This window comes from Parasteatoda tepidariorum, chromosome 2 (genome assembly GCF_043381705.1).
Source record: "Parasteatoda tepidariorum isolate YZ-2023 chromosome 2, CAS_Ptep_4.0, whole genome shotgun sequence".
Taxonomy (NCBI): domain Eukaryota; kingdom Metazoa; phylum Arthropoda; class Arachnida; order Araneae; family Theridiidae; genus Parasteatoda; species Parasteatoda tepidariorum.
In genome coordinates this window covers 91,835,401-91,861,348 of record NC_092205.1, presented here as the reverse complement: position 1 = coordinate 91,861,348, position 25,948 = coordinate 91,835,401, and the positions used below count along the sequence as shown (strand labels likewise).

The window sequence follows — 25,948 nt, the reverse complement described above, 5'->3', positions numbered from 1 at the left end:
CCTTTTTTCAAATATTTAGATAAATATATGCATTTTAACTTTATAGTTTCAAAAAACAAATTAATCTTAAAATTATAAAAAAGCATATATAAAAAGTTATAGCTTATTTTTTTAAAATCAGATAATAAAACTTTAAATTTGTTTATTGTTGTTTAATGTATCACTTAATAAATTTTTTTTTGTTTGCTTTCAATATTTTTAAACATGATTAAAAGAAACAAAATAAATTGTATTCAAATGAAATCTTAAAAATAATATTTAAAAAATCTTAAAAGTAATATTTTAATTTTTAACCGTTTTCTAATTGTGATAAACTTTCTCCAAATAGTTAAAAATTGTCAGCAGATGTTAAGAGTTGACTCTAAAAAAAGGTCCATTTCTTTCCTTTATTATTATCATACAAAATATTCAAAGTGTCTACATTTCTCTCTTAGATGGTTATACACTTTTATGAGTTTTGTAGCTTTATCTATTCCTAATCTATTTCGAAGTTTACTCTGCACCAAACCGAAAGTTGAAAAGTGTCTTTCGATAGAGACAGAGGATGCTGGTGCTGAGTGCAAAGAAAAAAGAATTGACAGAAATTTTGTGGAAGCCAGGAATTTTATTTATTTATTTACTAATTTTTTTTTTTTTTGCCATAATTTTCCACTATTTTTTGATGAAAACTGTTGAATAACAGTGTCAAGCATCATTGATTTTGGAAAGTATTCAGGATCGGAAATTTTGAATGCTGTAACATGTGGCAGAAATTCTGGATGATGCTTAGAAAGATAGTTTTCTGCTAATTGGTCTTGTTCATCATTTAAAAATTGTCCCTTTGTTTCGGGATCCAGGATGCATATGCTAATAAACGATGTGGCTGAACAGCCTGATTGAATCTTTTTACATAATGTTTATGGGGTTCTAATTCATCACACGATAGTAAGTTAATTCATATTTCAACAGCTTCTGAAATTGAAATGTTTTTTGATTGAAGCTTTTTTAAAGCTTCAGAAACAATTGATATCTGTTTTTCCCAACTGATAGTTTATTGGTAAAGCCCAACATTATTTAATATTTTTGACATATTATTTTTAGATTCATTTTGATGCTCAAGAACAATCTCTTCATATTTTATAGTCATTATTGGCAAAAGTTTTTAAGCGCTCACAATATGAATTCCACCTAGTATCATTTGGTCATCAAGCAGTTTTTTTCATTTGCCCATCCATGTGCTTGATGTACATTTCTAAAGTATTTGTTAACTTCAACGATGCGTCCAATGATAGTATAGATACTTCTTTTTGAACCAAATTAGAGAAAAACAAATTGTGAAAAAAATCACCAAGTGGGTTTTTTCAAAGTGGGCCCACTTGGGGAACCCTGATTATATGTATTTTATATTAAGTTTAAATAACGCATTATCACTAATAGATATTTGAATCTTCTTTATTGTTAAGTACATTACGTTTCATAATTTTTTAACTCAAGAATTATAAAATATAAATGCAGTAATATAAAAGGAACAAGTTTATTAATCTTTTTGTTTTCACACACATTTATTTACTATATTTATTAAACATATGGATATTACCCATTATAAAATTATAATCTGTAAATATTTATAATCAGTAAAAACTAAAATTTCATCTGACTTGAGTTAAATAAAAAACTGAAATAAATATTTAATGGTCTTACATGTTTCTATAATAAGATTAATAGAAAGTGAAATTAAAACTACGTATAATTATAAAGAGTATCAGTTACTTGTCCCATTTGTTTTCAAATAATTAACCCTAGGAAAATAGTTTCATTTTTAGATAAATAATTTTAAAAAGTTCTTTTATAAAAAGTTTTAGCTTTTTTTTTTTAAAGCCAGAAAATAAAAATGTTTAAATTTGTTAATGTATCCCTTGGAGAAAAAAGAAAAAAATTGTTTCTTTTCAATTTTATTAAACATATGAGTTAATAATAATAACCTGTTTATTAATATATAAAGCATGCAACTATATTTGAAAAATTGATCTTTTCAGAGCATATTATTTAAATTTTTATTTGATTTAATATCATTAAAATATTACTTTTTTAAAAAACCCACTTGAAGTTTTCAATAGTACAGTACAGAACCCGTTATCCGGAAATCAGAAAACCGGAAAACCAAAAAACCGGAACGAAATTCAATAAATTTTCCGCAATTTTAAAAAAAAAATTTTTCCTCATAAGATTTTAGGATTTTTCTTTCTTTTTTTAAAGATGTTTACCTTACCATCATTTTGGAAATAATCATTAGTGTATTACTCCATCGTTTTTTCCTTCTTTTCAAGATTATTTCCAAAAAAAAAATTTTTTTTAGTTGAGTTTAACAATAAAAAGCGATTCAGAAAACCGGAAAAGTCAGTTATCCGGAATAGCGATGGTCCCGATCGTTCCGGATAATCGGTTCCCTACTGTACCTACTATAAAATTATATGATGATTCGAGTTTCTTTTACTTTACTAATATTAAAAACTTAATCATATAAATCATGCAACTCTATTTGACAAATTTATGCTGCACAATAAATTATATAAAAGTAAATGCAAAACAATAAGTTTTAGTAAAAAAAAAATTTTTATTTTTTGAAAAAACCAACTTATTGTTCCAAATGGGTTTTTTCAAGGTGAGCCCACCCAATAAAACCCGGGCGGGTTTTTTCAAAGTGGGCCCACTTGGCGAACCCTGGGACAGACCCCTACATACATTTTATGCAGTCGACAGATCAAAGGTAAGATGAGGTTTTAATCACGTCACTGTGAGTTAGCATAAATGTCTATAAAAACGCTTTCATTATATTAGGTGAGGAGCAGTTTCAAAATTACATATTTTCTGAACAAAATAATTAAATTTTTTTATTCTGTCTCTTTAGTTAAAAAGGTTATCTTGATTTATTGCTAGCATTTTTAATTTTTTAATAAAAAAAATGCTTATTTTAGATGTTTAAATATCTAGATATTTTATACATTTGATAAACTGGTTTAATTTATTATAATGTGACAAATACAAATTAGTCCCCTATACAAATAAATAAATCCCCTCCCTAAATTACTCCTTCTAAAGCCTTTCCATTTCCTTCAGTATCTCAGCTTACAAAACCAATTATGTGGTGACTAGGACTACAGCACTGCCCTCTAGCAGGTCCCGATGAAAACAATCAAATAGAAAAGTTTTTTTAACGGAAAAATTTTTTTTTTCTATCTATGCCATTATTCCTGCAGATAAAAATTTTTTTTTATTTCTTCTGTAAATAAATTAAACTACAGTTTTGAGTTTAATGTATGGAGTTGCAATGTGTACAAAATTATTCGGCATATATATGAAATTACTAACCCTGATAGATAACAAAACTTCTATTATATCTTGCAAAAGGGTTTATACTTGATTTCTGAAGGAAAAAAAAAAAATCTTTTTTTTCTGTAGGAACAAACGGAAACAAACGAAAAAAAAAAAAAATTTCCTGCAACAATGTAATACATTGAGAGAACATAAAAGTAATTTTAATAATCAAGAATTCACTTTATTTCGCACGAAGTATTTGATTATATTATACAATATGTTATACCTAAAATTCAAACTTTTGAGTTCAAATAATTCCCAACATTTCAAAAATCATTTTTTAAACATCTACAAACATAAAAGAAAATAATCTTACCTTTAGCTAAAAAAATAAAAATCGTTGTTAAAATATTACATAGTAAAGAATTATTTAAGCACTGCAATAAATACATTTTCACGATGTCCAGATATTTTGTGAAAGGTCCAGTTTTCGTAAAATTTTGAAAAAACTATTCATAATTTGTGAATATAAAATAAGCCTTAAGTCACATTCTTTAAAGCAGGGTCCTGCTTTTGTGAATTTGTGCAAATAGGGTCCTGATATTGCAAAAAACCTTTTCAAGAAGTTTTTAAATTGTAAATAGATACAAGATTCTGCTCAACAATTGCTGCTACTAAATTAGAGATGCAATTCCTCAGAATACTACATCTGGAATTTAAACTTTGTCTAGAACAGTTTTTCTCCCCCCCCCCAGGGAAGGGTTAACTTGATTAACAAAACAATAAAGATAAACAAATTTGTGAAGGGTCCAAATAAAAGATAAATTATTTTGTGAAGGGTCCGTTTTTATGAAAAGACATTTTGTGAAGGGTCCGCTAACGGACCCAAATTTCTTCTAAACAGACTTCTGTATATAGGGGCAATAGCAGTCTAGTGAATAAATATAAAATATCAGGAGAATCTGATAATTGTTATAGGGCCGATGTTGGTAGTAAAGTTGCGGTAAAATATCGCCCAAATCGAACAATTCTATCTAGGGCTAATATTGAGAAAATAACGGCTCTTTGAGCCCTTATTGAGCCAAGATAAGTGATTATTGGTCCAATAAGGACCCCAAGTTATTTTGCTGCTAGGAATTATGCCTTTTTTTTTAAGCGAAAGTAAGAAAAATAACTTTCTCTTAACAGTTTTCAGCAAAATGTCTCATTTCTCCAGAAATCCCGCCCCCTTGAATTTTTAAAATAATTTCTCTGAGGCGTGGCAAACCCAGTTGCAATTGAAAAAGCTTTTTACGGCATAAATATCGCAAGAAAGAATAAAAACTAGTTACCTATAATTTTTATGTATGTTAACTTTTATACTTCCAGGCCAACATTATGAGTGGATCAATGCTCTGTATGCCATGACTAGTCATTTAACTCATCTACAAGATCTATAGACTTTTACTTTTAACTTTTACTAAGACTTTTACTTTTAACTTTTACTAAGAACTTTTACTTTTAACTTTTACTTTTAACTTTTACTTTTAACTTTTACAGACTTTTACTAAGAACTTTTTGCAGCAGAGATATTGTAAGAAAGAAAAAGAAAACACTAGTTACCTATGATTTTCATGTATGTTAACTTTTTACACTTCCAGGCCAACATTATGAGTGGATCAATGCTCTGTATGCCATGATTAGATGATTCATTTAACTCATCTACAAGAACTATAGACTTGAGAGAACTTTCATTGAGAAAAGCTATCTCAGTGAGTATCTCGACATTAAAACCAGAGGAGAAGTAGACCCTGAAATGCGCCAGCGGCATCTCGCTGCTCAGAATGTTATGAATGAACAAGTAAGAACTGTGGAAATGCAACAGATTCAATGTGACTTCTAGGCATGGACTGTGAGATCGAAGCAAATTCCAGGCAGCATCGCCGACCTTTCGAAACGGATAGTAAAAGGAATGTACGTGAATGCTGAGGCGACGGAGAGGCCGCTTTTGAGGTTGAGAGAGCACGTCGAGAAGTTGATCGTTCATGTAGTCGTAGTCAATACTAAGAAATTCAAGTCTGAAAAATGACTTAAACATAGAACTGTTCATAGTGTTGACAAAATAGTTATCTGGAACTTCTTTAATACTTGAGAGATGAAGAGATCTGATACAGAGTGCTTGGTTTTCAGTGAGCATGCAGAGGAGGTGATCTGACACATCTAGAAGTTCTTCAATAAAACCCAGTGATAAATGCTCCAAGCAACGTGCCTGCTGAATAATTTTGCATAAGTATTCAATATACCTGGAAAAGAATACAATACCATCAATATAGTGGGGAGGTTCAATATAGTACATGAAGTCACATTTTTTATTTTTATCAGGACTTAAATGAATTACTAGATCGGCGTGCCTGCTGAATAATTTTGCTCAATATACCTGGAAAAGAATACAATACCATCAACATATTGGGGAGGTTTAATATAGTACAAGAAGTCACATTTTGTTTTTTATCAGGACTTAATGAATTACTAGNAAATATGGATTTATCGTTTCATACGAGACACAAAAATGAAATTTTAAGAAAAAGTATTTTGTGAAACTGGGTGATTCTATGAAAAGTGGTACCAAATAAGCAAAAAAATTTCTTTTTTACCCCATATTAATATTTGCATTATATAACAGTTGAGACCTTATACTAACTGAATTTTAAGTATTTTTCAAGAAATTTGTTTTTTTTCTGAGTGGCAACAGCCAGTCAAATGTAGATGTTCTAGATATTCTAAAGATGTTCTAAAAATGTGTTCTTTTGGATCAACTTTGACAGAGCAAACTTCATTTTGAACAATTAATCAAGTGCGCTTAGCAAGAGTAAGTATCTATTCTTTTTTTTCTCTCTCTTTGGAAACATTTACTGAGTTATACATATAAGAAATAAATAATTTAAATTGCTTAAAATGACTGTCCCACACGTGACAGAAAAGAAGTTTTTTATTTAATAGAAACTGAATGAATTGTTATTATGTTTACATATTTCATTTTTACACATAAATTAATCATTCTTCTTTGAATAATCTATTGAATTAATGTAGGTTTCACCAGAATGAAAAAATTTTGAGATTATTTTTTGTCCCACACGTGACATTAGGAATGAGAAGATTTAATAAATCATTCGAGGATGATCAACTTATTTTTTGTCTAATTTAAAATGATAAATATTAGTCAAAAGGGAATAATATTTAACATTAAGTGATATTTATAGATCTTTTAAACAATGAATTTAATGCAAAATATCACTTTTAATTGTTTTTAGATTCATATTCTGTGCAACTCAAATTAGTTTGCTAATTAATATTATCAAATTATTAGTTATACTTAAAAATATTAAAATGGATGAATATTAGATAAGTCTTTATAGAACAAAAATAAGACAAATAATTCTTTTGATTGCTTAACTTAATTCCAAATATTACTTAAAAAAGTGTTCTCAAATTTATAGGAGTAACTTATTCCATTTTCATAGTAGATTATTTTGTGTAACTCAAATTGTTTATTACACTGCAGGTTAATAATGAATGAATTGCATGTAAAGAAGAAACATTCAAGTGCAGAAAGAATGAAAAAGATGAGGGAACGTAAGAAAGTAGAAAATCAAAATTTCCAGGCTGAAGAAAATGAAAGATTTCGCATTTTAAGGCTGCAGAAGAAGAAACAAATGAATGAAATTGAAAAGCTGGAATTGCGAAAATATGAACGTGACAGAAAACGGATTCAGCGAGCTAAGAAAAAGGTAGAAAGCAATGCTGTTGCTTTACATGCTACTTCACCAGCTTACAACTCTCCGCGTACTTTTAGCAAAGCTGTAATAAAAACAATGAAAGCACTGCCTAAATCACCACGAAAGAGAGCTGCTGTTATGGCAGGATTGACAAAACGAGTAGGAATGACATTAGATAAAGAGATGGAAAAATCAAAACAAAGCAGCATAGATTATTCTAAAGTTATAAATTTTTTCTTTAGACCTGACATTATATACACCTGCCCAGGAATGAAAGATAGCATTTGTGTTTGGGAAGGAGGAGAAAAGAAAGTCCTTCAAAAGCATTATTTGACAATGTTTTTAAGAGAAGCTTTCTCTATATTTAAAGAGGAAAATCCTACATTCAATATATGCTTCTCAAAATTTTGCAGCCTAAGACCAAAAAATGTCCTTCTTATGAAAAATACACCATCAGAACAATGCAAATGTAAAATTCATGAAAATTTTACACTGAAACTAAAATCCTTAAGATATGAGTACTCTAATAGATTTTGGGAAAACTGCCTATGCAATATAAACCTGGATTCTAAATGCTGGAAAAATGAATGTGCTATGTGTCAAAATGGTCAACTATTGTCCAAACCTTCCAATCCAGCCGAAACTGTGATTTGGAAAGAATGGGAGAAAACTAATAATAAAATCCAGCTTACAACAACAGAAACCTGCACTGGAGCACTGCATGAAAAAATTATAGATGATCTTCCAACTATGATGAAGCATGTGCACATAAAAAGAATCCAACATGCAGAGTTTGAAAAAGACAAGAGCAATCAAAAAACGAGAATAATGCAAGTAGATTTTGCTATGTCTTTTTCATGTGAGTACCAAAATGAAGTTCAAAGTGCCCTTTGGAGCAGAGCTACTGTTCTACTATTCACAGCAGCAGTATTCTATCAAAATGAGTGTAAAACATTCATAATTTGCTCTGACACAACCAGTAAAGACAAAGATACCATATTTTTATGTATTCAGTTGCTGTACAATGAAGTTTTTGCAAATGATACTCCTGAAAATATCCCTGAAAAAGAAGTCATATGGAGTGATGGACCGTCATCTGAATTTAAAAATAAGTACATGGTCAAGTTACTTCATTTGTTTACTGAAAAGTATAAAAAAGACTTTATCTGGAAATATTTTGCCACCTCACATGGAAAAGGTGTAGTTGATGGTGTAGGTGGAAATGTCAAACGTCTTGTCAGGCAAAAAATGATGGCTCAGAGGGGGCTCGTTATTCAATCAGCTAAAGAATTTGCTGAATTAGCATCAACTCTTGTGAAAAGTACAAAAGTATTTTATATAGCCGAGGAAGAAATAAAGAAGAAAATTACAGAATGCAAGCCTTGGGAGAAGGTACCAAGTGTTCCAGGGATAAAACAGTACCACATCATATGGTGGAAAGACAAAAAAATTCATTGCAAGCATAATGCAAATGATACTAATATAATTCACTATGATGAAAAGTATATGTATGTTGAAAATTTGAATCTTTGCCAAGGAGACTGGGTAGTTGTCTTGTTTGATTCTAAAGCATTTCCAGGGGAAATAATACAGATAAAAAGTCCAGATGAGATTGAAATATCAGTCATGCATCAAGCAGGGACATCTGGGATGTACAAGTGGCCAGTTCCTACTGATTGTATCACGTACAATAAAGGGGAAATAATAAAAAAAATTTCTGCACCTATAGTTGTCAATAACCGTGGCCAATTCAAATTTAATGAGAAAATTTAATTTTTTATTTTGTATATGTTACATTGTCATTTCAAATTTCAATAAAAGGTAAAGAAAAGTTTTTATTTAGAACTTCTTTAACTACACTGCATAAAAAAATTGCTCTAATATAAAAAAAAGTATATATATATATATATTTAAATTTCCAACTAATGAAAGAATAGTATGTGAGTCAGAATTTTTTGTTTTGTTTAATGTCACGTGTGGGACATCACACAATTTTCACAGATGTCCCACACGTGACAGCCTATTGCAAATTTTAAAAAAATATTGTAAAATTAATATTATTCAAAACATAATCAGATCTAATGTACATTACTCAGAAAAGTATACTTTTTGTATAAAAAAATACATTAATGCAATAATTTGCTTCAATTAACTGAAATCCTCCTTCTATTTCAAGAAATAGATTTTTTTCATTTCAGTTCCGTCCCACACGTGACACTTTCTTAAATAACAGTAAATAATCTATTTCCGTACTTTTTAAAAACATAATAATCTTAAAAAATATGTATGTATGTACAAGTCATAAAAATTGCATCAAATTTTTAAAAAATAATTAAAAAGATTTATTATATTAGAATTTATCTGCAAAATGATTGTGTAAATGTCCCACACGTGACCATGGAATGGCCCAACTACCGTTTTTCCTCAAGTTGAATTTGTGAAGGTACCGCTAAACGGTAGTAAATTTGGTTTGCACAGACCCCTGATAAGTATTCAATATACCTGGAAAAGAATACAATACCATCAAGATATTGGGGAGGTTTAATATAGTACAAGAAGTAACATTTTTTATTTTTATCAGGACTTAAATGAATTACTAGTTCGGTGTGCCCGCTGAATAATTTTGCATAAGTAATCAATATACCTGGAAAATAAACCTGTTCAATTACTCGTTTTAGTATAAGGCCAATGCCTATTTTTAAGCTCTAAATTAAAAGTTCTTTTCTTGATATTAGTCAACATCTAAATTCTTATTGCAAAAATTATGCTATAGTTAAATATAATATATAGTTAAATATAATATATTTAACTATATATTATATTATATAGTTATAGTTAAATATAATATATTTGTTGAATCCCAGCAATAATGGAAGCAAGGTTGGCAAGTTTCTGCCGAGGTGGTTAAAACCACTGGTAGAAACCGGTTAAAACTGGCATGGCAGAAATCCTTTTCAGCCATATTTGTGACAGAAACTGGCAGAAATTTAGAAAATGACATAAAAGTAAGTACTGAGATTGACATACAATGGATAATTCATAGGAAAAACAATTAAATGTTAAACAAAGTACAATTTATTTACAAAATTATCACCATTCAAAATCAAATATTGCATTGTTGGCACTCTGCAGTAATCTATAACAAAAGACAAGTTTTTATGCAGTTTCTAAACCTAAACAATTTCTCAATTTGCTATACACAAACAAGAAATTTGAGAAGATTCTCTCAAGTTCAGCAGAACTAGCAGGCATTGCCATCAAGGAACAAGCAAGATTTGTGAAACTTTCATCTATTGCATATTTTTTAAAACTCGACCACCATGTAGCAGCTGGGGTAGTTGTCAAAACTTGACTGGAAAAATAAGTTTCAGGAAATGGGGCCGATTTGTTTTGCAAAGCTTTGACATAAGGTACAAAATCTGGGTTAATATTGGAGAGTAAAATTGTGGCACTTTCTTCTTGAGCACATGATTATTTCCATCCCAAATACTTTGGATGCAGCATATAAGCTAGCAAATGATAATCAGTAACTGCCTGTTTAAACCTGTATGTAAACAAAATATCATTAAGCAATTACTAGAACTAATATAGAAGTTTTTTTAGTTTCTGCCACTGGCATGGCAAAAACCAATTTCTGCTGGCAAAAAGCCAACCTCAAATGGAAGAGCAGTTTATAAAGCAAAATCAATGCATTTTTGACTGTAACCAAAAATGTTACACAATTTTTCACTAACTAATAATTAGATATTTATACTCTTTATAGCTAATTATTAAAAATGTCAAACCTAGGAAATTTCGGTTTATAACTTTTTTTAAATTCAAATTTAAAAAATGGTAATGGAAGGAAATTTTTTTTTGACATGATTGTCATATATTTTTCATAAAAATTCGGCTAAGCTATAAAGGGAAAAAAATTTTGAAAAATAAGGATACATAAAAAAGGGTTTAATTACAATAATTTGACCTTTATTTCTGAAAAATAACTACATTAACCATAGAAATGAGGTACTTGTTAATCGTAAAGGACAAAAAGTTCAAAATGATAAACTTCTATTTATTCAGCTAGAAGAGCATTTGGGAACTTAAATCTAGAATTTACAATCATTCATTCAGCTACTAAGTCATTATTTAATTTAAATCTACAGCAAATTCTAGTACAAGAGCCACCTGTTGCAATTTCAGGATTCTCTAATTTCTGCATAATTAGATCTGAGTCAATCCAGCATTTATCTTCTTTTTCTGGGAACATTAAAATATCTGACAATATAGCTGCTGAAAACACGATCAAGAGTAACGATGATTCATTTAGAATAACAATGAAATGGACACAAATAAAGTGAATAAAATAATAACTATTTTGGAAATTCGTGTATCAGAATATATTAAAAATATTAAGAATTTTAAAATTATGAAGAAATTCATAGCAATAAATGGCCGGGGGATAAAAAAAACCACACAGATTTACAATGAAATCTATGCAATTTGATTGCATTAAAAAGTGAAAACTCAAATGTGTGATTCAAAATTTGACTTTTTCCAAAATAAACATTTTTACTAAGTTGAAATATTTTCATTGTGGTATAATGCTTAGATGCGCTATTTTCGTTCACAGCGGGCCGTACATTGTGCATCCCTGTTTCAGAAAATCACAAAGATTTTATATTAAAACTTGCCGCATAACATTTCATAAGCATATAATTACACTTTAAAGGTTAAGGTATAGAATTTGTGTTCTCTCGGTTTCTCAAAAATTTTAACTTTAGAATTTTAATTTGGCTGAATCTTTGTATCTGGATACCATGATATTCTTTGTTTTCACTGAAGTCACTTTGGGATTGCTACAACTTTTATCATTACACGATTGGCAATTTGTTTATTTCATTTATATTTTCACCATTACATGCTCATAATGGTATACAATACACCATATACCACCACAATTTTTGAAACACATCTTTATAAAAAATGTCTGAAAAAATGAATATTATTTTATTTAAAACCATCGTTGGACAGCTGACCTAATTTTAAGTTCACGACTATCAAATGTTCAGCTCCATAGCCTGGAAATTTTAAACCCAATTCAGAAGACAAGGGAACTTTTGGATCAAGTATTAGGAAAAATCTGCCTTGAGGCAGGTTCTTTAAAAGAATTAACTTGCATTTGCAGTATACGGAGGAGAAAACGTCACACGGTTAACCTGATTACAAGGAGACTAACTCTACCAGTGAAGATATTTCAAGTCAGTACTGTGGTTGATGCAAAGTAGGTGCTGAATTTGTGTTAAATGGTTACCACTGGGATTCAGCCCTGGGTCACCTTATAGGGAGGCGAATGCTTTATTCTCTGAGATGACGGCTGAAAAAAATTACAGGGCAATATTTCCATATCATGATATGCAGCAAAACAATTGCAAAGTATTTGAGGGGATATTTCCATATGGTGATCTGCCGCACCAACTACAATCGCCAAGGGGCCAAATAGATTTTAAACTTACAATTAAAAAAAAAACCATGTATCCAGGGATGGCTACAAGTTATACCTTTCGAGTTGGTCCCTTTCTGTGATGTTTCTTTTAGTTTCTCGCGGAAGTTTCCAAGACATGGCAATTATTTTGCCACAGATCATTATACGAAAATCTCCCCGTATTTGAAACTTCCTTGTAGTAAAAAAAAAAAACTTTACAAAAAAGTGATTCTCAGCCCTTTATTTTTTGAAATTGCAAATTTAAAATAATTAAGTGCTAGTACGGTTGTAATTGACACGTCAGATCATGATTCAGAGATATTCTCAACTGTTCATTTAATTATATTTACATTATATATCAGTGGTCCTCAACTGGCGGCCCGCGGGCCACATCCGTCCCGCGAAGCCTTCTTTTGTGGCCCACGAACTAAAATATGTAAGTTTTTATTTTTCTGCAGACACATTTTGTAAAAAATCTTCATGGGTTTAAAATACTTTTCTATCGTTTGAAAAAAAAAAGCCTACTTTCATAGTTTCTGTGAAATTCAACATAACGGTGCAAAAAAAATTTTTTTTCTCAAGTAAAAATCTACTTTGTATTTTGATTTGTAAATCAATACTTTTGTTTTGTACAACTTGATAAAAATCGGACAGTAATATTTAATGTTTCTTCAAACATAACAAGAAGAGTCCTATATAAAATTTTGATAAAGTTGCGGCCCGGCATTTAACTGGTGTTTCTAATTGCGGTCCCCAGCCTCATGTAAGTTGGAAATCCCTGTTATATATATAGGTGTTTCTGTATCTCTGTTACATTAATATGAATATTAAAACATTGTAGTTATTATTTCTTGCAATTATTTCGTGATTCATTACCTTTTCGTGTTGCCAAATTTTCATTTAATGATAAAACAGTTTAGTGTTTCAAAAAGATTCGTAATAAACATAACAAAAATGTATAACTTAGAGCACTGAACTTGGTGTCAAATAAGATAGGCACCCTATTACCCCTTGTAGTAGAATAAAGAGGATTTCAGTGCTTGCAGTATAAAGTAAGAAATAAAAAGAGACATTTCATAAGCAATATAAGTGTTTCCTTACTCGTCAAGTGAGAAAGTGTCATCGTAGTCGACCCACTCCAGCCGAGAGCTCAGTGGTTTGATGGACAATGCACGCAGATTATTGTTGCTAGAAAGCACTCGTAAAACTTCTTTGCAGCGCTGAACATCTCGTGGATTTAAAGAGTTAAGTTCTATGACAACTTCTTGAACAAAATGCCCGCAGCGCTTCGAGAGGAATCTGGCCCCGTCATTTTGATTGTTGTTGACTGTCTTGGGATTATCACAGCTGTTTAAATGGAATACGACTTTTCGCCAAAGTTTTGGATGGAAAAGGTTGCCCCTCCAAGCTTTACAAGTAGAAGATGCATTTAGACGGTCTTTTACGCTTAATAAGGAAAATATTTCAACAATAATAATGCTGGGTAAATTGTTCCACAAACCACTGCTCTCGTCCGCCATCACAGTTTTTGACGCACTGAATAATATTGCCAACTGTACATTTTGAAGTTTCCAGAAGGCATCGTTTTCAATCTTCCTCTTCTTCTTCACTAAATAACATACATTAGTCAAGCGATTAAAATCTTGTAGGGACTGATTGCGCTACCTAGTGCTAAATAGAGCAAGCTTCTTAAAGGTGGTGTTTCTAAAGAGCTGCCGGTTCGCATTTTCGCAATCGCCAGACTCTTGAGTAGCATTTCTTGTATATGTTTTATTTGTTACCTAATTTATTATTTATGCTTACGATGAGAAACTTTAATAATTAAACTTTCACAGTAGTGTTGAGTAGAAGCATGTGTAATCAGTAATAAATAAGTAAACTTGACGACATTTGAAGGAGAATTTTTTTTATAAAACACTCACATGACAAACAATATACCAACTTCTAAATGTAAACTTAAATGATAATTTGTAAAATGAACTTAATATCGCTGCTCGAAAAATAGACTAACACTAGCGTGTGATGCCACACGGCTTGCAGCAAAAACAAACAGTATAATTAACAAAAAGAGGTCAAATCAGAACTGCCAAAAAAGCGCGTTTTTTCTAGCGACTAGGTCGTCGGGCTACCGAAGCGGGGGCGCCATCCCCTCCGCAGAGGATCAAAATTGTGATGGCATATCTTCGGATCATCCTCCGGGATGTTTCCCAGACCGTCGCCAATAGCCCATTGTGCAGCTCTAGTGCGACGTAAATTAACAACAAACAAACAAACAAATCTAGCGACCATGTGACCTTTTTTAAATATATAATAGTTATATAGAATGCAAACAATAACAATCTTCCTAAAACCGGAAGAAATTTAGAAAACTTCTGGTGTATCCACTATGTTATACTTGAGAGGCGCTGTATGAACAAGCTTAATATTTTAGGAAGTTTTACTACTGTGGTTTATGTTTAAATTTGCACATAATTTCACTATTCATAAGAGTTTCTTGTAATTTATAAATTCTAACTGACTGTGAGCCTAAAAAAAGTTTAAGAAAATTAATATCACAGCATAAATAAAGTGTAAGGTTTACCCTGTTTTGAGTGTTATCCATTATTTGGCTGTATTTGAGTAAAATATTACCGTTGGTTAAATTTTGGGTTGCATCTTGCTGTTGCTGTTATAGTTAATTTACGTCGCACGAGAGCTGCACAATGGGCTATTGGCGACTGTCTGGGAAACATCCCTTAGGATGATCCAAAGATATGCCATCACAATTTTGATCCTCAGTAGAGGGGATAGCACCCCCGCTTCGGTAGCCCGACGACCTGCACGCGAAGTCGCGCACTTTACGGTAGAACAGTTTAACGAGGACCAATACCGCAATGCATTTGAAAATCAAGACAGAAACTAACGTACTTCCTTTTTCTATGACTTTCTACCAGCAGACGAAGTGTCGCCATAGGTAGAATGTTAATTAGAGTTATGTTAATTGAAAATCACACTTCAAGCCAAAACGAAAACATTTTCCTCATAAATACACAAAGCAAAGCTCATTGAGTAACAAAACCGGTTGAACCTCTTGTTTCAAATAGCTTTACTTTATAAAGCAAAAACATCAAACCAAAATAGTTAAGATGCTTCGCTCAATTCACGATGTGCATGTTTTAACTTGACAGCTAGCTGAAGCATGCATATACAGGGTGTCTATAAAAGAACTCCGGGGTTTTAAAAATTCATATCTCACTAACTATAAAAGATAGCAAAATTTAGTCGATTTCTCTGAAAAGAGTAGCTCAAAAAGTTTTACTCATACCAATTGGGAATGTTTGTATCAACTGTTGGCGGCGCTGCAGGNAATAAATATTTAATATTTTATTATTTAAATATATAAATATTATAATAAATGAAAGTAATATTTTTATATTTATTTTACAATATCGTAACGTAAATAAAATATTCCTTTACTTAAACTTTTTTTTCCTTTTCTAAGTGCGCCTATAATTAAGAGAAAGAAAGAAGTGAAGATTTATATAATTTTCAACAGGTATTTTATTGTAACATTCTATACTATTATACGAAAGATAGACATGCGATGTGTTCAAAAAATACTCTGTATCCCCTCTGTTTCAAGCACTTTAAGCCACCGTTTCTTATAGCTGTCACATTGTGAATCAAAGAAGTTAGTTATTGAACAGGGCTTTGAATGTTCACCGTAGATAATTTTCTTCGGAGGAAAGAGAAAGAAGAAATTCTGAATTGAAAGATGACACGAGAAAAAAAGTATACATATAATGTTTTCTGACAGCCTCCATCTCTACAGAATTATTTAATTAATAGCAGTTTATTATAATTAGTATATAGGAACAATTATGCCCAAGATAATAAGAAAAGCACAAAAGCAGAGTTTTGAGGCTTCCTGCGTCGGAAACTTTTTGATGCATAATCACTAAATTATAATATCACTAATTAATACAATAAATAAATATAATCCTCAATATCATATCTGGCATTTTTCCAGTGGAAAATGGAACAAGAAATTGGCTTTGGAAGTTTTTTCTTCGAAATTTATTTTAGGTGCCCCCAAAACCTTTCCTTAATCTTTATACGAAAGAAGTTTTATCAGGCTTCTTGTCTTTAGTTCTGATAATTTGGTTCTGATAGCGTACTTATACAGAGCTGTGGATATAAGCTTTGATAGAAACTGATTGAGAGTTATATTCCTCAGTAAAAAACCCTACCATCTCTGGCAGCAAAAATAGAAAGGCTGGAAAGAGAGAAAGAAAGTTTGAAAGCAGACAAGAAAAAAGGTTAAATTGATGAAGTGTATTTTTAAACTGCATTGAGACTCAATAATATTAAATAAATTCATTTTTTATTATTAATAAAAATGCATATTAAACGACATTTATGAAGATTGCTATGAGTCTTGAAGGTTCTTTAAGTCTTTTATTTTCAACTGTCTAAGTTCAGGAATGCCGAGGGATAACTCAAACTCTCTCTCAAGGTATTGACTGACTTCCACGCCCATCAGAGAATCCATACCAAGTTCTCCCAGAGTAGATTCAGGACTGGGTATATCCGCCAAACCTGTGAGAGAAGAAGAAGAAAAAATAGATTATGGATGGTAAATTGAATGTAAACAATAACAATCTTCCTAAAACCGGGAGAAATGTAAAAAACTTTCGGTGTATCCCTCCACTTATGTTATGAGGCAATGTGTGAACAGGCTTAAAATTCTAGGTTAGGCTTAAATTTCAGGCTTAATTAGTTTCATTATTGTGATTTGCGCTTATATATACTCGTAATTTGACCATTCATAAGAGTTTACTGTAATTTATAAACTCTAACAGGTCGTGAGCTCTAAAACAAATTTAACAAAATTAATATCACAGCATAAATAGAATGTAGGGTTTGCCATGTTTTGTGTGTTATCCCCTATTTGGCTATATTTGTGAAAAATAGTGCCGTTTGTTATTTTGAGATAGCATCATAACAAGCTTACGGAGTCTTTCGAATACATTTGTTGTTTATTTCGTTGAAAGTTAGATTGAAGGAACACGTTATATTGAAAACACTACAAGTATATTATTATTGGATGACGCGATTTTTCAAGCTTAGGCATAAAGTAGTATCGGAAGTATTATACCGGAAGTCTTCCGGCGAATTTTGACACCAACAGCCATCTGCTCTTAAGGCCTGTTTACACGGTACAATTTCTTGAATCCGAGAAATTGGACGGATTTCTCTGTCCAAGAAATTGGATGATTCGTTGACACTATCCAAGTTCTTGAATGCCGCTGATTCGTTGAAAGAAAAACTCGCGCATGCGCATTGTTCATATTTAACATTATAAAATAATACTTACATAAGGTTAAAATTACTAAATAAATTCAAATAAAATCATAAAAACACAAATAAACCGCAACAGATCAATTTATTTGGACTAAAATATATGAAAACAGACAAGAAGATGAAATAATTTGCTGCCTGATTGTTGACGTCACAAAACCTAAGACGCTGATTGGTTAAGGGAGAAAAAACTTGGATGGAAAGTAGAACATGCTCTATATCGTCCAAGAAGTTGGACCAAGTTATTGGATGTTTGTTTGCACGATCAAAGCTCAAAGCAAAACAAGCTTCCATCAATATCAATCAATCTCTGTCCAAGAAATTGGATCGTCTAAACAGGCCTTTAGTTTTACACGGTTAACTCTCTATAGGATTGTTCCAGTAGCCTGTTTAGGGTTTGCCACTCATTTTTAAGTAATTTGTGTTGCGTAGATTACCCATACATTCTTTTGCAGGGGATGTATAAAAAAAGTTCTTTTTTTTAAAAAAATTTTATATTTTGACTTCAAATTTCAGGAATAATTTTTTTACTTTTTCGCCAAGCAATAAATTATTTAATTTGTTATTCGGTTAATTCTTTTTTGACACTACACTGGTGTCAAGGGTGCTACTTCAAAAAAAAAATTTAACATGGTCTAGCGTTGCTTAGCAGAATTTTAAGATAATAGCTCAACTGACTGCAAAATGTACTTTTCCACAAGAATGGCTCTCATATATATCAACGACTAGCTTATTCTTTCTTACACGAAAATATTTAATTTTCTTGATTTTATTAATCTATTTTGACAGTAGACAAAACAAATCTAACAGTTAAATTAATATATCATTTTATAATAATCACTGAATGAACCATCTTGGAGTCATTCATATCACTACTTATTTTTCACTTCCTCATTAATTTCTTATCTTAGTTTGATAAATTTCATTAAGAAAAAACAATCTTAATTTAAGTTTTCGCAGCATTTCAAAACACCAGAAGGAGAATACAGCAATAATTATAAAAAAGAGCAATTTTTTTAATAGAAAATATTTGTTTCATTTTTTAAGAAAAATAAGGAAAAAAAAGTTTTGAATAATTAATTTAAGAAAAAAATTGAAAATAGATTTTAATTGGAGGACTGAATTTAGACCAGTGATTTTTTTCAAGACTGATTTCAGTCCTGAGGACAGAAGAGTGGAACAGTTCTTGATGATCCTATCAAAACATTTTGATGGTTTATGTTAGTTTCCGTGCGATTCATGAGGGTCCAACATCATTTGATGGTCACCATCATCCAACATTTTCCATTATGCTTTCATCGTTTTTGATGTGCCAACAAACTTTCATTATTCCATGATGGAAAATGCTACTTTAATAATATGATGGTTAACCATCAAGAGAAGTTTGATTCTCATGAACCAACAATCCATGATGGTCCCAACTATACATTTCCATTATAATTTCATGGGAATTCTTGTGGGTTCTCATGAATATACCATCAAAACAATTTGGGTTTTTTGATGTTGGACAATCGTGAATCAGTCCGAATTCCTACATTGGGGCGATGGTTACTTATGTAGGTTACCATCAAAAATATAAGGGTTCATGATGGAAATATTAATAGTCACCATCAAGATTATGTTGGTCCATCAATGGAAAACCATCAAAAAATTTGACTTGGCTTTGGGTTTTATTTTCAAAAGGCCCTTACTTGAAAAACAGCCCTCGTAGGTACTAGGTAATGTGATAACATGTTTTTTACGCCCCCCAAAACGAAAATATCTTAATGAAACTTACCGAATATATTGGCTATTGTATCGAGTACACGGCGCTTCTCTTGTTTTTTAGGAGTAAATTGTGATAGTTGGCATGGCACAAAACTGGAGACCACGGGATGCGATTGTTGTAAGAACTTGTCTAAGACTGTAAGGCATGAATGGATAGGTTGAGGGAGAGTTCCTGCGACAACTGCATCGGAGCCCAAAGTATCTTCAACCACTCCCACACCACCTACAGCACCCCACTGTACAGCAAGACCTGTTCATGGATATGTTAAATTTTTTTTAGTAAAAATTAATTAGCTGCAAGGATTAAGGAAATAGCTTAAAAATATTTTTAGTTACGAAAAAAGCAAACAATTTACATCCTTTAAAAAATGGGAGTAAGATGCAGATTTTTTTGTTAAGAATTTAATGTAGATTTTTTTTTTAAATTTAGAAAAAGTGTTGTCTGTTTTAAAGAGATTGAAAATAAATAAAATTTTTGGCAAAAATGACTGTCCGCCTTTTGTAGAAGGTACATTATTCATAGAAAATTCATTAGGAATTTAAAAAATGCCTGTAGAGAAAAGTTTTGCAGGAGTGCCAGTAACGTAGGATTTCACTCTTTTTCTTAAATGAATAAGCTAAGTTCAAGACTTCCGTAACATATTAACCTGTGAAATTTTTCGTACCTAGCTTTATATTTTTTCACATTTTGCATGGATAAAAATAGAACTACTTTGAAAATCTTTGAAGACGTCGATTGTGTTATCATAAAATTTCTATAGAACAATATACAGTTGTGATTCGAAATTTTTTTTTTTGTAACAATATTTACTCCATAAAACTGCTGCACTCTCTCGGGTTGAAAACTCGTTTAATAGGGATTTTCTTAATAGAAAAGAAGAATGAATCTAAGGAACTTATAGGAAATAAAAATTGCGAGTAAAGGAGTATAATTTGGTCAAGATTGTTTGTATTAGTTACCAGGCAATCCTTGTTTGCAGCGCTCCTCACATATTCTCTCCATAACTGAATTGGCAAATCCATAGTTACTTTGCCCAGCATTGCCTCGACCACAACTGACTGATGAGAAACAAACAAACCATTCCAATTCAGGGCACAGTTTACGGGATATTTGGTCTAGGTTCAGAGTTGATTGGATCTTTGATTCACCTACTTCTTCGAAATTTTTTACTGTTTGATTTTCCATAAATGCATCCCGTAATACCTGAAATATGTACAAAAAATTTTAAATTTTTTTTGTAAATCTATGTATACGTTATCGTGAAATGACCGAAATCAAGAGAATGTCGACTTTCACCAGTGAATGTCAACAATCACATAGTCGCTTTAGTGAATGTCCGGAATATTTGTTATGTCCGATTTGATATTTATTTATGCGTAAAAGTATCTTGGGTATAAATTTTTCTGATGAAAAATTCTAATTTTACTGGACGATTTAAAATAAATCATAACTCTCGCACAGTCTACGAAAGCTAATTAAATATTTCATTTGTGGTAGTTCTCTCGCTTTTTTTTTTTTTTTTTTTATAAATGGCACACTTGCATCCCATCAACAAATAATCGTGATTGAGCATTTTATCTTGCTCCATCAGGCGTGTTTCAGAGCCTTTCCAATGTTCAATCCAACTAAACGAAGAACTTTGCACATTGTAACACTAAGCATATTAATGTTGTTGTTGCTGACGTATGTCTGTTTAGGCAGAAAGGTGTGATTGTTCTAGTTTTTCCAGTGGCGCCATCTATGGCAAAGAATTCGAAGCATATTAATCATTTAAGGGTTTGGGATGGCTGGGTATATTATACAGATGCCACTTTTCAGGCATTACTCTTCGAATTCAGTAAGCTAAACGATAAAGTGGTTTTAAGAAAAATCTAAATTCGTATAACGTCAATATAATATCATTAATATAAATGTAAGGCCGGGATAGCCTAGTTGGCAGGGAGCTGGACTCTCGTTCGAAAGAACGGGAGTTCGAATACAGCCGGCCGAGGAGTCCCTGTGTAGTAAATGGTGACTAGTACACGCTAAACCTTTTGGGTCACAAAGTCCTGCATCCTCAGAATTAGGAGCTCACCCGCGTACTGTTTATTTCAAGGGGAAGGAGATTTGACAATGCCAACCTTCATCTTTCAACAGGTTCCCCAAGACTGAATCGAGTTAGCATGCGTTATATACTAGTGAATTGATTATATACTAGTGTTATATACTAGTGTTTAATAATCGTAGTGGTAGTTACGCCGCAATTTATTTGTGTTCCGCTGAGTGTATTCGTACTGTCGTCAATGGAATCGGACTCGAATATTTAAGTGGATTGAAAATGTCCTTACCAAAGCCAAGTTGAAAATTCCTCCTACACTGCCGCAAGATGATGCCATTCTCAAAAGGGATTCCGTTTCTTTGATGTTAGATGCATTTAAATGCGACACAGTCACGTTAACACCCTCTTCCTTCCATCTCTGCAAGCAGAGTTGTTGGTAACCAGATTTAACTCCAGATCTTGATGTTAGTATCACGTGATGCGCTCCCTTCTCAATCAACCAATGGCAAAGTTCTAAACCGAAGCCTCCCAAACCACCAACAATAACATACGATTTCATGGGATTGCACTTTGTCCTGGCCAGGGTAACCATTTTCACTGGTTTAGGGATGGCATTTTTATTGGTTTCTTCTTCTCTTATCTAAAACATTAGGATTGGTTAAAATCATGATTTTTTTTACTACAATATATACACATTACTTAGCAACAGCACAATTAAAATTAATAAAACTTTACATAATTAAAATCATCATTATTATTTAGCTATTACTAACTAGTCTTTGTATAAATGAAACAATACGAAATAAATAATCACAAGAAACTGAAGCGGTAAGACATTACTTAATTAAAAGCTTCAAAAATGTACGCAATTGGAAATAATAGTCGTCATTTTTCAAGCGCTCAGAAATAGGCGCCAATTTTCCAGACTTTGCCAGACATGAAAGAGGAGAAACAAAAACTATAAAAACCACAGAGGCCGAAAGAGGTAAATTAGAGTAAAATTCCTTTTCACGGGCTTGGTACGGAACTCATGTCATTCATCTGAATGAGACATGATTTTAGGAAGGTGTGAAATGGATGGCATTATCGAAATTGAATAACATGATCAAAATAATCCGTGGAATAAGAAAACTAATTCAGAAGTGCGTTTTTCATCATTTAAATATTTCTGTACCCATTAAAATCGTCCGATCAAAAGCTGTACAAACTAGGTTAATTTCCAGAACTCATTACGTTAATTACTCCTTCATTTAATAATGTTTCACCAAGATGCGTTTTTCAATTTTGTTTTGGATGGGCAAATCTTTTACAGACTTTTTGTTTCCGAAGAACGTCAGACTGAGCGAGTGTTCTGAAAGAGAATATTATTTTTTCTGAAATATCCAAGTACAGATTTTATTTTATATTTTATAACCGTCGTTGAACAGCCGACCCAATTTTATGGGTTCACGACTACTAATGTTCAACTCCGTAGTCTTGTAATTTTTAACCCGATCCAGAAGACAAGGGAACTCCTGGATCGAGTATTGGGAGAAATTTGCCTTCGTGGAGGACTTTTTTTATGGAGCTAACCAGCATTTGCGTTACACGGAGAGGAAGACCACAAAAATCTCCCACGTTTAGCCTGACGGCAAGGGGACTCTAACCCATGATCCGTCTACCACTGAGGATATTTCACGTCAGCACTGTGGTCGGTGCAAGCCGGATGCGGAATTCGTATCGACTGGGATTCGAACCCGATTCGCCTCATTGGAAGGCGAACGCTCTATCCCTTGAGCCATCGCGGCTCTCCAAGTACAGATTACATTGAAGACATTATTAGATCGTAATAGCCGCTATTCTTCAGAATCTTACTTTCAAGATGACTTTTCCTATGTGTTTACCACTGGCCATGAATCGGAATGCCTGTTCTGCTTCATCGTGATTGTAAACAATTGAGTTGAGAGGTTTCACCGTTCCGTCAGCCATGCCATCCTTCACTAACTGGACAACTTGTTTCTTCACACGACGGCTGTAACTGGTATTCTCAAACAGTGCATCTAGCAGTATGCCGTGGAATGATATGTTCTTCAAGAAGATTGCCATCCCTAAAATATAATAACAATTATTGTTTTCTTTGAAAAAGCGAGGAATTAAATGTTTATTTTTCTTGTGTGCTTCTCGATTGTCGCTGTAAAACAATGCCTAACGAATACAATAAAATGCAACTACGATTATAGTTGTTATTGCCTTTAAAAAAGCTAGGAATTAAATTTTTCTTATGTGCTTCACAGTTGTCACTGTAAAACAATGCCGAATGTTTTATTTATTTTTTTTTTTTGTTCGCAGTAAAAATTTATCGATAGAAATTGATAGAACAATTCTTTTTTTTCTCAAATTAATTTAATCGTTTGAGTGCTGAAGAGTTTTCTTATATATATGCTAATAGTGCGGAATGAAATGCGTAGTAATATTTTTTGGCTCATAACAAGCGAAGCGTGATAGCCCTTCGCCGCACTCAAACGGTTAAAGTTAACTTTTCTCTAATGGTTTAGTATTTTATGTATATATGCCTACTGAATACAGTTACAATTATTGTTTATATTGCCTTTTAAAAAAAATGAGCAATTAAATTTTTATCTTTCTTGTATGCTTAACAATTGTCACTGTAAAACAATGCCTAAAATTTTTTTTGGTTCGCTGTAAAAATTTATTGATAGAAATTGATAAAACAAGTCTTTTTTTTACCCAAATAAATTTAAAGTAACCTTTTCTCTAAAGGTTTAGTATTTTATGTATATTCGAGTATGTTTAATGCATAAAATAACAATTATTGTTTTTTGTTTTTGTGGAATTAAATTTTTATCTTCCTGGTGAGCTTCACAATTACCACTGTACAACAATGCCGAAACCTTTTTTGTTCGTAACAAAAAGTTTTTGACAGAATATGTTCTTTTTTCCCCAAATAAATTTAAAGTTGCCTCTTCTCTAAAGGTTTAGTATTTTATGTATATATGTCTAACGCATAAAATAACAATTATTGTTTTTTGTTTTTGAGCCTTTAAAAGAAATCAAGGAATTAAATTTTTATCTTCCTGGTGACCTTCACAATTGCCACTGTACAAGGAATTGAATTTTTATTTTTCTTGTGTGCTTCACAATTGCCACTGTAAAACAATGCCGAAACCTTTTTTGTTCGTAACAAAATTTTTTTGACAGAAGAAGTCCTTTTTTCCCCAAATAAATTTAAAGTTACCTTTTCTCTAAGAGTTTAGTATTTTATGTGAACATGTCTAACGCATACTGTAAAATTTATTGTTTTTTGTTTTTTTGCCTTTGAAAGAAAACAAGGAATTGAATTTTTATTTTTCTTGTGTGCTTCACAATTGCCACTGTAAAATAATGCCGAAAACGTTTTTGTTCGTAACAAAAAATTTTTGACAGAAGAAGTCCTTTTTTTCCCAAATAAATTTAAAGTTACCTTTCCTCTAAAGGTTTAGTATTTTATGCGTACATGTCGAATGAATAATAAAGCCGGATGTGTTTCACAGCAACATGTTTCACAGATTTTATTTTATAATTTCAAATCACAGTTTTTCTGATTTCCCGACACTTATTACTCAATCTCTAAGACTAAAATTCAGTTGATTTGTTGTGTCAACTATGCTTACCTAACGAACTGTTATTTGATAAATCATATTTTCCAATCTCCAGAAAACGTCCGTGTTGGGACAAACAGTTCAATGTTGCCTTTAACTGCTGATCGGCGAGTGAATTTAGGATGACATCCACGCCTGAAAAACAAGTTTAATTCTTTCAATTTATTTTTAATGATAACGTTCATAAAGCTTAACAGATTTGTTTTTTCTTTTTTTTTTTTAAATTGATGATGCGTATCCAATAAGAAGTATTTTGTTTTAAGTTTTAATAACGAAACTCGTTTGGTTTTTCAGCAATTCACATATTAAAGTTACAAAGACAGAAAAATTTAGAGATTTTTAAATCATTTACTCACTATTTAACTTATTTATTGCCGTATGTTTGCATTTGTAAGAAAGAACAACTTTTTTAAAACATGCTCTGAAAGCGTAATAAATTAGAATGTTGCTAACTAATATTAAAAAAAAGTAAAAAGAGAAACTAAAGACTAAGAAATATTTACATAAAGTGTAAATTTGTCTTCTATATGTTCAACTCGTCGATCACTCTTTTTTCATTTTAAACAGGGTATATATATATATATATATATATATACTGCTGGACAATTGCTAAGGACGGATCACAAATTGCAATGTAGCATAACATTAAGC

General features: G+C 31.6%; 3 protein-coding genes across 3 annotated transcripts in view; 1 reads left to right on the top strand and 2 right to left on the bottom strand.

Moving 5' to 3' along the window:
* The window catches only part of LOC110283031 (F-box only protein 33), a 17,229-nt gene extending 3,091 nt beyond the window's left edge, over nt 1-14,138 (bottom strand). Inside the window, exons 1-2 of the mRNA XM_043055952.2 lie at nt 13,615-14,138; nt 4,897-5,576 (exon numbers count right to left, since the gene is read on the bottom strand). Of these exons, the coding sequence (XP_042911886.1) occupies nt 4,897-5,576; nt 13,615-14,033 (1,099 nt within the window). The 5' untranslated portion in view covers nt 14,034-14,138. The remainder of the gene's footprint in view (nt 1-4,896; nt 5,577-13,614) is intronic.
* Nucleotides 5,999-8,883, top strand: LOC139425030 (uncharacterized). The gene is made up of 2 exons (XM_071177910.1): nt 5,999-6,142; nt 6,836-8,883. The coding sequence occupies exon 2, from the start codon at nt 6,843-6,845 to the stop codon at nt 8,820-8,822; it is 1,980 nt and encodes a 659-aa protein (XP_071034011.1). The 5' UTR covers nt 5,999-6,142; nt 6,836-6,842; the 3' UTR covers nt 8,823-8,883.
* A 2,721-nt stretch (nt 14,139-16,859) lies between the features above and the next one.
* Nucleotides 16,860-25,948, bottom strand: part of LOC107446508 (fatty acid synthase) — a 61,773-nt gene continuing 52,684 nt past the window's right edge. Inside the window, exons 18-23 of the mRNA XM_071177919.1 lie at nt 25,310-25,432; nt 23,514-23,746; nt 21,949-22,299; nt 20,581-20,824; nt 19,631-19,870; nt 16,860-17,091 (exon numbers count right to left, since the gene is read on the bottom strand). Of these exons, the coding sequence (XP_071034020.1) occupies nt 16,922-17,091; nt 19,631-19,870; nt 20,581-20,824; nt 21,949-22,299; nt 23,514-23,746; nt 25,310-25,432 (1,361 nt within the window). The 3' untranslated portion in view covers nt 16,860-16,921. The remainder of the gene's footprint in view (nt 17,092-19,630; nt 19,871-20,580; nt 20,825-21,948; nt 22,300-23,513; nt 23,747-25,309; nt 25,433-25,948) is intronic.